This window comes from Lampris incognitus, chromosome 13 (genome assembly GCF_029633865.1).
Source record: "Lampris incognitus isolate fLamInc1 chromosome 13, fLamInc1.hap2, whole genome shotgun sequence".
NCBI classification, from domain to species: Eukaryota; Metazoa; Chordata; class Actinopteri; order Lampriformes; family Lampridae; genus Lampris; species Lampris incognitus.
The window spans coordinates 12,859,398-12,871,411 of NC_079223.1; the positions used below are offsets into that span (position 1 = coordinate 12,859,398).

At 47.1% G+C, this 12,014-nt stretch overlaps 1 protein-coding gene across 1 annotated transcript in view; it reads left to right on the forward strand.

Annotated features, from left to right (window-relative positions):
* The window catches only part of LOC130123300 (spectrin beta chain, non-erythrocytic 1-like), a 118,835-nt gene that overhangs the window by 51,467 nt on the left and 55,354 nt on the right, over positions 1-12,014 (forward strand). The window contains 8 exon segments of the mRNA XM_056292459.1: positions 612-706; positions 2,322-2,331; positions 2,334-2,508; positions 4,401-4,518; positions 4,780-4,938; positions 5,626-5,721; positions 6,718-6,924; positions 8,345-8,498. Coding sequence (XP_056148434.1) covers positions 612-706; positions 2,322-2,331; positions 2,334-2,508; positions 4,401-4,518; positions 4,780-4,938; positions 5,626-5,721; positions 6,718-6,924; positions 8,345-8,498 — 1,014 coding nt within the window.

Consider the following 12,014-nt stretch of genomic DNA (forward strand, 5'->3'; position numbering starts at 1 on the left):
TCGAATTCTCATTTACTTTCAAGACTCGTACCCCAATACATAGTGTTTTGGTTTTGACACTGTAGATGTGAGTCGCTCAGGCTCAGATTGACTCAGATCAGGCAGCGACGGGCAGCGGTGTTGGTCTGCTGAGCTAGAGAGTGAATGAAGAGAGGGAGCGGCGACAGCGAGAACAAATGTTTTTCAGAGGTTTTGAATCACCGCCACCACAAGAGGTCCTTCATCATATCATCACTACTGTGCACCAAGGAATTTAGGCCGATAGGTCCAGTAGTTTGCGAGATTAGCCATGGACATACGATACACACATACAAACCGGCACACACACACACACACACACACACACACACACACACACACAAACAACCGAATGCATAATTTCTTCAGGCTGCTTCCAGCGGAGACAAAAATACACACATTTACGAATGCAGTACCCAGATATACACAAACCATGCCTACACACCAAGATTTATAGATTATTTTTTGGGGATTTTTTTATTTATTATTTTTTTTCCAGATCAGTAGCTGACTTCTGAATTAGCAGTCTGCTGTTTGTGTAGCAGATCAGTAACGTGTGTATCTGTTGTCTGTGTTGGTTTGTATGCATACAGACATCAGTGTAGACCACCCGGATGAGAAGTCCATCATCACCTATGTCGTTACGTACTACCACTACCTGAAGGTGGAGGGGAAGCGTATTGGCAAGGTACGGTGCAAACTTTCACCCGCTTATTAAATCAGATGCTCATATGTTGCCAATGAAATGCACAAGGACAAACTGTTCTCGCCCCCTCTCTGACTGTAACACAGGGCCAGCTAGTGCCCCTGGGGCAGGTAGGAGTATCTGTCAGAAGGCGAAGGTGAATTTGGGAGGCACTGCTGTGAAAGGCGGTTGAGTTTAGTCTGAGCTAGGTTTAATCTGGAGATGCTGTCTGCATGTTTGAGCAAAGGGCAGCAGCAGACCTGGTTTGGTGTTTTTAGCGTTTAAACACAGAAGTGAAAGTCTGAAAACATCTCTAAACAATCCAAGGTTACTACATAATGGGTAGAAGGGTGATTTGGAGTCAGTGTCAATGCAAAAAGCACTGATACTGGGGTGTCTGGGTAGCATGGCGGTCTATTCCGTTGCCTACCAACATGGGGGTCACTGGTTCGAGTGTTGCCTCCGGGCTTGGTCGGGCGTCCCTACAGACACAATTGGCCGTGTCTGTGAGCGGGGAAGCTGGATGTGGGTATGTGTCCTGGTCGCTGCACTAGCGCCTCCTCTGGTCAGTCAGGGTGCCTGTTCAGGGGGGAGGGGGAACTGGGGGGAACAGCGTGATCCTCCCACGTGCTACGTCCCCCTGGTGAAACTCCTCACTGTCAGGTGAAAAGAAGCAGCTGGCGACTCCACATGTATCGGAGGAGGCGTGTTGTAGTCTGCAGCCCTCCCTGGATCAGCAGAGGGGATGGAGCAGCAACCGGGATGGCTCGGAAGAGTGGGGTAATTGGCTGGATACAATTTGGAGGAAAGGGGGGAAAATTCACGAGAAGTCCGAATATCATCAGGTTACCACGATATTCCATTTTTAGATATTCTTGGTATATGCTTTTGCAACGGTGCCTGAGACTACTGATGTCAGTCTAAGCACTGTGACATCACTGAGAAGTCACTTCCTGTATATACTGTGCTTCATGTTTAAACTCAGTGGTTGAGTGCCTCTCTCTCTCTCTCTCTCTCTCTCTCCTCTCTCTCTCTCTCTCTCTCTCTCTCTCTCTCTCTGTCTCTCTCTCTCTCTCTCTCTCTCTCTCTCTCTCTCTCTCTCTCTCTCTCTCTCTCTCTTCTCTCTCTCTCTCTCTCTCTCTCTCTCTCTCTCTCTCTCTCCCCCTCTCTCGTCTCTCTGTCTCTCTCTCTGTCTCTCTGTCTCTCTCTCACTCTCTCTCTCTCTCTCTCTCTCTCTGTCTCTCTCTCTCTCTCTCTCTCTCTCTCTCTCTCTCTGTCTGTCTCTCTCTCACTCACACATTTCTATCGTGGTTGTAATGAGCAGTTGAGAAACGAATGTTATTTATGATGATGGTGACAAAACGGGGGGAATGTGTGAGTCACCCCATTTCGAACAGCGTAATGTGGCTAAATACTCACACTCTGGGGCCTCTTCACGTCCTGAGTCAAACCTGAGCATCCACACTTCTACATTTGAGAATCGACAAATCTGAAGTGAGATAAAGATGGTTGACTTTTAGGTGATGTTAACACATCCGTTCTGAATCGACTATTCAGCATCTGAAACCCTGGATGTGTAACCAGCTGGTGTGCTTTGGGCCCTCCTGCGGTTCCCCAGGTGCTGGACCATGCATCGAGACGGAGAAGATGATTGAAAAGTACGAGTCGCTGGCCTCGGACCTGCTGGAGTGGATTGAACAGACGATTATCATCCTCAACAACCGTAAATTCGCCAACTCCCTGGTGGGAGTCCAGCAACAACTCCAGGCCTTCAACACCTACCGCACCGTGGAGAAGCCCCCGAAGTGAGCGGGATGCATGCCCACACACACACACACACATCCACTCACACTATCACACACTCACACCAACACACACACACTTGAGGTTGAGTCGGGTTTGAAATTTGCAGCCCGGCTGTAATGTAACAGGTTTTGCTTTGCTGTGAGGTGTAAAAGAGGTGATGGCTGCTGCTGCTGCACTGTGTTTAATGTGCGCCGTGACCGTCTACCATCATATTTTGCCGTTTCGCCATTACTGCACGTGTCTCTTTTAGGGACAGTATACTCTGGCTACTGAGTTGTTTTTGTTGCTGTTGTTGGTTTTTAAAAGTGACCCGTGTGAGCGTTCGGGTGGAGTGGCGGTCTAATCCATTGCTTACCAACACAGGGATCACTGCACTAGCGCCTCCTCTGGTTGGTCGGGGCGCCTGTTCGGGGGGGAGGGGGAACTGGGGGGGAATAGCGTGAGCCTCCCACGCGTTACGTCCCCCCGGTGAAACTCCTCGCTGTCAGGTGACAACAAGCGGCTGGTGACTCCACATGTATGGGAGGAGACATGTGGTAGCCTGCAGAGGGCTGCAGGGGGTGGAGCAGCGACCGGTATGGCTCGGAAGAGTGGGATAATTGGCCGGATACAATTGGGGAGAAAAAGAGGGGGGAAATCCCCCCCCCCAAAAAAGTGACCCGTCTAAATAGACTTGTTGCCTACGTTATATAAGTTGTCAGTCTGCCGAGCTAGGGCATATGCAGCGTACCCATATCAGGTGGTTTGCCATGTTTGGTGTTGCTGAATGCAGGCAGATATTTGCATATGGGGTTTACGTTTAACTATCCTACAGTGGTCCTCACATGTTGGAAATGCCGCTGTTCTTACGACTGTTTTAGCTAGCCTAGCTAGCCCGGCTTGTAGCTTCACTCCACCGCAGGTTTCATCAGAGTCCGGTTCAACAGGTCTCCGTTCGGCTTCCATACCAGTGCATTTTGTCAGATGGGATTCTTTCAGTTGCTCAGCTGCTCCTGCAAGAATAGAAAAACATGTATAATTCATTTTCTCAGGATTACTATGCGAGGAACTCCCTGTGCTTTTTCTCTTTCATGTTTTCTTTTTTCTATTATAAATTCATATTGGGGCGGCACGGTGGCGCCGCGGTTGGTGCGGTCGCCTCACAGCAAGAAGGTCCTGGGTTCGAGCCCCGGGGTAGTCCAACCTTGGGGGTCGTCCCGGGTCGTCCTCTGTGTGGAGTTTGCATGTTCTCCCCGTGTCTGGTGGGTTTCCTCCCACAGTCCGGAAACATGTAGGTCTGGTAAATCGGCCGTACTAAATTGCCGTGTGTGTGTGTGTGTGCGTGCGTGATGGTCTGGCAGCCTGTCCAGGGTGTCTCCCCACCTGCCACCCAGTTACTGCTGGGATAGGCTCCAGCATCCCCGCGACCCTGACAGCAGGATAAGTGGGTCGGATAACGGATAGATAATGCATATTGGTTATGAAAAAAACTACAATATCTGTAATATATGCTTATAAAAACTATGAAGAACTTGTGAACATTTCTACTTGTGCCTCCACACCAGGACCAAGAAGAAGAAATTCAGTATTCACAAGAAATTGTGAATACTGTGTAGTAGAGTTCTGCAATGTCACAATGTTTACGTTTTGGTGATATGTTTTGTTTTTCTACTTTTAAAAGTGAGATTTATGTCCTTGTGGGTGTATTTTGAGTGTCTCAACAAGACGAATTTGCAGTTCGTCCAAACTCCCTGAGAATAAAACGCACTTGAAATCCAGACCAGACCAGACTGTAATTCTGAGAAACACCTTTTAGTTCGGGTTCAGTGGAACTGACTGTGTGTGTGTGTGTGTGTGTGTGTGTGTGTGTGTGTGTGTGTGTGTGTGTGTGTGTGTGTGTGTGTGTGTGTAGGTTCGTTGAGAAGGGGAACTTGGAGGTTCTCCTCTTCACTATTCAGAGCAAGATGAGGGCCAACAACCAGAAGGTGTACACACCCCGCGAAGGAAAGCTCATCTCGGACATCAACAAGGTGGGTGTGACTGCGTCAGGCTCCGTCAGCTTGTGTTAAGTTGTGTGTCCCAGCATGTGTTAAGTTGTGTGTCCCAGCATGTGTTAAGTTGTGTGTCCCAGAGGCAGTATTGCGTAGCAAGGGTTGTGGGCAATGGCCCGGTGATGATGTGTTGTTATGGAAGTTTTCTGGGTTATGGGCTTTAAAGTTAAAACTCCTTTCATGAGACTCCGTGTGTGTGTGTGTGTGTGTGTGTGTGTGTGTGTGTGTGTGCGTGTGCAGGCCTGGGAGCGCCTGGAGAAGGCCGAGCATGAGCGCGAGCTGGCTCTGAGGACGGAACTGATTCGACAGGAGAAGCTCGAGCAGCTCGCCCGACGCTTTGACCGCAAGGCGGCCATGAGAGAGACCTGGCTCAGTGAGAACCAAAGACTGGTCGCCCAGGTCAGCACCCCCCCCCCCGCCCCCACCCTTCCAGATGTACACATAATATACAAAGTTGGTTATTCTATCATAGTTTTAACATCTGTGCAGATATCATTCACTCTTACTAGATGAGGTCACTGCACTAGCGCCTCCTCTGGTCGTTCGGGGCGCCTGTTCTGGTGAAACTCCTCACTGTCAGGTGAAAAGAAGCGGCTGGCGACACCTCATGTATCAGAGGAGGCATGTGGTAGTCTGCAGCCCTCCCCGGATCGGCAGAGTGGGTGGAGCAGCGACCGGGACGGCTGGGAAGAGTGGGGTAATTGGCCAGGTATAATTTGGGAGAAAAAGGGGGAAACCCCCCCCCCAAAAAATGAAAAAAATTGCAGATGTTTTGATGAGATAAACCGACCGCTAAGAGATCAGCAAAGTCTGTTTTTAAACCGAAGTGCTGTCGTTTTTCACTCCTCTCCTGTCTTACTTTCTTTTTCTGGTTTACTTTCCTCTCCTCCTTCCCCACCTGTACTCAGATTCTCACCTTCCCTTTCTTCTTTTCTCTGGTTTCACCCCACTCTCTGTTACCCCACTCCTGTTCTCCTCTCCGCTACCCCTCCTCCGCTCTTCCGTACTTCTCGTCTTGTCTCCTTTTGTCTCTTTTGGCCTGTGTTCCTCTGTCCGTCTCACGTCTCCTTTACGTCTCTCCTGTAGGATAACTTCGGCTATGACCTCCAGGCAGTGGAGGCCGCCACTAAGAAGCATGAAGCCATAGAGACGGACATTGCAGCCTATGAGGAGCGTGTGCAGGTTGGCGCCCTATCCGAACCCGTCCTGATTTGAAACGAAACCGTCGTTTCTACTTCGCCCGCCATTACAGGGTTTCCCTGGGTCCTTGAAAAGTCTTAAACAAGTTTTAAATTCAATTATCTGAATTTCAGGCCTAAAAAGGGTTTAAATGGTCTTGAATGTGATTTTCAGAGGTCTTCAAAATTGACTAGATGATGATGTTCCTTCTATAATGTTGCATTAACTTCAAGATGCAAATAATGGATAGTTCAGATTTTTTGTTTTGGGGTTTCTTTTTTTTCTTTTCTTTTTTTTTGTTGTTGTTGCTTGACTGTAGGATGGAACCATAATCTTTACAGCCATCTTTGCTACTGGGGGGGGGGAGTGTAACTTCAGTTGAGGGAAATGAGTGCGAAGCCTGCTGCTGTATTTGCACGAAGGCACTCAAATAATAGGGAAATTGGGGAAAAAATTCTAGTATAAATGTATTATATTATATTATATTATAAGGGAAAATTATAGTATAAATGTATTATATTATATTATACTATATTATATTATATGGGAAAATTATAGTATAAATGTATTATATTATATTGTATTGTATTATATTATATGGGAAAATTATAGTATAAATGTATTATATTATATTACATTACATTATAATATATAAGAGGTGTGTAATTGTATTCTAAGTGGTATTAAAGATCTTAAAAAGTCTTAAATTTAGTTTGTTGAAACCTGCAGGAAACCAGTATTGTATAGGACGTTGCTGTGAAAAGATTACGTGTTGTTGTCATTTCTGTCAGATGGCTTCAGTAGTGTTTCTATTCCAGTGCAGCAGCCTGTCTGTCTGTCACGTGGAAGCCGTGGGGGGAAATGATTTTGTCCCTCCGTCTTTCTCTATATCAGTATTTCTTGCTCTTTTGCATTTTTTCTTTCATTCACCTTGTTTCTTCCCTTTTGGTACTACATTTTTGTCCACTCCCATTCCCCCCTCCCGCTCCCCCGCTGCAGGCCGTGGTGGCGGTAGCGAAGGAGCTCGAGGCGGAGTCTTACCATGACATCAAACGCATCACTGCCAGGAAGGACAATGTCATCCGTCTGTGGGAGTACCTGCTGGAGCTCCTGAAGGCACGCAGACACAGGCTGGAGTTGAACCTGGGCCTGCAAAGGGTCTTCCAGGAGATGCTGTACATCATGGACTGGATGGATGAGATGAAGGTATGGAAGAGGTCTGGCCTGTTGGAGGCCTTCTCTTGCTCTGCGTTAGTCATGTTCAGAAAGCATGTCAGGCATTTTGTTTATTGTTTCAACAGAATATTTATTTGGTTTTCAAAATAACCAGCTGGCATATAACCCCCAGGATAAACAAAAACCGTCATGATGTGCCGTAATTAGGGCTGCACAGTTAATTGTATTGCTGCTACTAGTCATGATTTCGATATTGGCTTTAACAGTTGAGTGATTATTCCCACCAGGTTAGCTTGTTCTGGTGTGAAGAAGGGATTTGAAGATTTGTTGATTTTAAAATACTCAAACAATTCTGTTCCCAAAAATGGGTGAATAAAAGGGCGTCTGGGTAGCATGGAGGTCTATTCCGTTGCCTATATGGGGATCGCCAGTTCGAATCCCTATGTTAACTCCGGCTTGGTCGGGCGTCCCTACAGACACAATTGGCCGTGTCTGAGGGTGGGAAGCCAGATGTGGGTATGTGTCCTGGTCACTGCACTCACGCCTCCCCTGGTCAGTCGGGGCGCCTGTTCGGGGAGGAGGGGGAACTGGGGGGAATAGCATGATCCTCCCAAGCGCTACGTCCCCCTGGTGAAACTCCTCACTGTCAGGTGAAAAGAAGCGGCTGGCGACTCCACATGTATCGGAGGAGGCATGTGGTAGTCTGCAGCCTTCTCCGGATCGGCAGAGGAGGGTGGAGCAGCAACCGGGATGGCTCGGAAGAGTGGGGTAATTGGCCAAGTACAATTGGGGGGGAAATCCAAAAATAAAAATAAAAATGGATGAATAATTGTCATGAATAATCATGATCACAATGTTAGAGAAAATAAGTGTGATTATCATTTGAGCCATAATCGTGCCGACTTAGCCACAACTCTCCCCCTCCCCAAGCAGGTAGTCGGTGCGCCGCTGGTTAGAAACAGACGGGGCAGCTCGCAGGTGGTCGTGACGCGACCACCTGACGCGAACTGATGTTTGACCCAGGTCGTGTCCTCCTAGATTTCTCTGCTCCCTCAGGCCCATGAAAAAACACTAACAGAGGGAAAGAAAGGAAGTGATGCACAAACCTTTAACCCCATCTCCTTGTATATGTTGCTGCAGTCTCGGGATTGTTCTCCTGGAAACGCCGGCTTTGAGGGAAAAAGTGAGATGGCAACAGACAGATACCAGCCGATTATTCGTTCAGCCTTAATCTCGGCGTGTGAAACCTCACCAGACCTTAAGCTTGCTGTTTATCTCCCTAGATGTTGCTGCAGCTCCTGTTTGATTCTAGAGAGAGAGAGAGAGAGAGAGAGAGAGAGAGAGAGAGAGAGAGAGAGAGAGAGAGAGAGAGAGAGAGAGAGCAGGAGAGGAATGTACCCAAACCGAGAGATGCTGGTTTAACTCTTGACTCCGTTTCTCGTCTGTCCAGATGCTGCTGTTGTCTCAGGACTACGGGAAGCATCTGCTGGGCGTGGAGGACCTGCTGCAGAAACACGCTCTGGTGGAGGCCGACATTTCAATCCAGGCCGATCGCGTCCGAGCCGTAAACAACAACGCACAGAGGTTCGCCAGCGACACCGAGGGTGAGACCTGCTGCAGGAAAGACGGATTCACAGAAAACTATTATTTATATGGTCACGTCTCCCCTCCTCTACTACCTGTTATGTGACCTGGACACAAGACACTTGCATCCAACGTGTCTTAAAAGATAGTCAGCATACAAACACACACACACACACACACAGGGGTTTACACACAGGGTATTTATCCCTGAGGATTACTTCTTTCAACAAGTACACAAACATGTTTCAGCCACAAACAAATACAGATTCATCTTCACTTTCTGTTTTTTAAGAAAGAAAAAAAACAATTTGTCCGTATGCACAAGGTCCAAATGGAGGGGGATAAGCTGACATTGTCCTCAAGCCGATGTATTTTCACAAATTTGGCAATTCTAACAATATTGTTGTACATACCACGTAAAATCTGAACGATACCAATATTTGAGATGTGTTAGTAGCATCCCTCTCTCTGCTCACAAAGCTGAAACAAACTTGAGAAACGTGAGCTAGCTCTGTATTCCCCCCCCCGTTATACAGGTTTGTTATAGTCTGCCATCCACAACGTCAAAATGCAATTTCCCTTCTTTTTCCACACTGAAACGTATGAAGACAAAGAAGAACGTAGGTCATTACCACGTGCTATCGCTGGCAGGTCCTCCAACTTGAAACTTTGCCCGGTTCCTCTCTACCTAACTGTGGAATATCTGACTACACCTCGCCTAGTCCTCATCAGCGTTCCCCGGCACACGTTAGCCACCCCAGGGTTACCGCACAAAAATAATCAATCCAAAACAACAAAATAGTGTCAGTCCGTCCAACACGTGCCGGCTAACTAACCAAGGCAAGTTTAGAGCATTGGTTCTCAACCAGGGGGTCGGGACCCCCAAGGGGGTCGCGAGATCATTTCTGGTGGTTACCAGATGGTTGTGGAGAAAACAAGCATGAAACCATCCAGACCCACCTGATGCGAAAAATAGGTGTACTGTCTCTTTAATTGCTGTGTCATTACATTATTAAAAGGCAGTGCGTTCTGCGCTGGCCCTCAGTACACGTCAAGACTTCTTTGAGACAGCGATACAGCACTAAACACCCGTACCTTTAGTAGATAATAATACTCATTCTTCAGGGTCAGCATGAAGAAACATTGCAGGAATTGAATGGTAGAGAAATCGAACCTAAATTGTCGTCACCTTTAAAAACACATTCACTTTATTGTCATATTATTCACCTGAAGACATACATCAGCAATAGCAGCTTCTGTGCAGATAATAGGGGTACAGTTTAAGCGTCGGCTTCTCAAGAGGACCCCGAGACCCGGTGGTCTTGGTGGCTATTGTGCGTGGAAGAACGGTTGTCGAGAAAATCGAAGGACAGCGAGGACAACAGCAGACTAATAGGTGCAGTCCAGAACAACAAGGTTAATATATATAGTTAATATAATAAAGACTAGGGTCCTACTAACTGGTAAATGGACTGCATTTATGCAGCACTTTTCTTTAGTCTACCGACCACTCAAAGCACTTTACAATGGATGCCTCACATTCACCCATTCACACACACACATTCGTACGCTGATGGTGGAGGCTGCCATGCAAGGCGCCAACCTGCTCATCGGGGGCAGTTAGGGGTTCAGTGTCTTGCTCAAGGACATTTCGACACGCTCTCTGGAGGAGCCAGGGATCGAACCAGCGACCTTCGCTCTACCTCCTGAGCCATGCCACCCCTAAATGTACTAAACGTAAGAATCTTTCTCAGACCATCCATGAGTGAGTGACCATAATTTGCGACACATACATAGTCTGCGGCCCTGTGGAAAAAATAAAATAACATATTTTAGACTGGGGAATGGTTTCTACGCTACATCGCCTGTACCAGTGATGTAATTTGACTTAGAATAGATTTTATTGAGTGTTTTTGTGAGAGTAAAAGTGTGTGTGTGCACACAACGTGCCGTTATTTTAATAAATCAAAAACTAACTAAAGCCGAAATCGAAATAGATGTGTTTGCATCGGGGTGTTGTGAGTTAAATGTCCCTGTGCTGTACTACCGGGGGGAGGGTGTCACGAACACCGACCAGATTATTCTGGGGAGTCGCGACTCGAAAAGGTTGAGAGCCGCTGGTTTAGAGAGCGAGCATGCTAACATGTGGCGATCCGTTTCTACGGTGACTCCTAACAATCATAACCTGCGCCAGGTGTTGACGTCATTAACGATCGCCTCTCTTAAAGGAGCAGGGGGCTCATGGACACGTCACAATTATAAAACTAGCGGTTCTAAACAAGCATATCGTTATATAGAAAGGCCGACCGCCTCACAGGGCGAGAGAGGAAGAATCCTCCAGGGAGTAATTACCAAGCGACAGATAACCCAATAAGGCTCAAATTAAGTAACCAGCTATGTAAAGCGGGCACTCAGAAACTCGGTACCACCTCGTCTGGAGGAAAGCCCTTGATTATAACAAAAGAGAAAAAAATACTGTGGCAACCGGAGGAGACGGTCGCTGGACTGACGGCTACGTGCTGGGGCAGCGCAAGGGATTCTGGGACTGTTAACGTTCGTGTTCAGATTATTGTTTTAGTGATGTGTTCATGTTTTGGTTATTGTCGTTTGTTTGTCTGTTTGAGGGTTCGACTTGGACTAGGTAGACAACCATTTTACTGACTGACTGAGGGGCTGTGACTAAGACTAACATTTGTAATAATGACCTTGTTGGGAGAAGCCATTGTTCAACAATCATTGGGGAGGGGCGGAATAAAGGAACACTCCTGGGGTCATGCGGTGTATGGGACACAGGAGCTGCCATTATAAATAAATCCTTGCCTCTTGCCTCTCCTTTCCCATCAGTTCCGTTCGGTTCTGACGGTGCTAAAATTAAACAGCCCTCTCGGGGTCGTGCGGTGTATGGGGGGGTCATGAGAGTTGCGAACAAGAGATCTCTATCTCGTTCTTCCATGGCGGCTCGCCACAATACGATTATACAGGATTGAAAATCAAAAGGTGAATGTCACTGGATGTTCTGTACTACATTATCAGTTTTAAAATGGTCACCACCCTACTTACAAATACATTTAACAGACTTGCCGGGCTTCGGTATCTGCACACACAGGAAGACGCAGCAGGGAGAGAAAGAGACCAGCGGATATCTGGAAGCCCTCATCTATTTCAAGACTGCAGACACCATGTTATTGTTAACGGATTTTAATCTGGTGTGAAACACAAAAACAATAAACTGGCTATTGAACCCCTTTTAAGGGTACATCTCTGTGCCTTATGGAGAGAGAGAGACGGTTTTTGTCGGCGCCCCTCCCACCACACCAATTTCACTACATTTGTTAAAATGGTGGGGTGGGTGGAGAGGTGATAAAACTGGGGGTTTCCTCACCCTTTAACACAAGTCAAGTCTTGTCTAACCTTAAAACCCCTTAAAAAACCTTTGGACTTAAAAACAGATGAAAGAGTTTTAGAATAATGCTGGCAATGTCTTCCCTCCTTGTCCACCCCTCTGTCTCTCCTTCTGTCTCTTTTCTACATCTCAC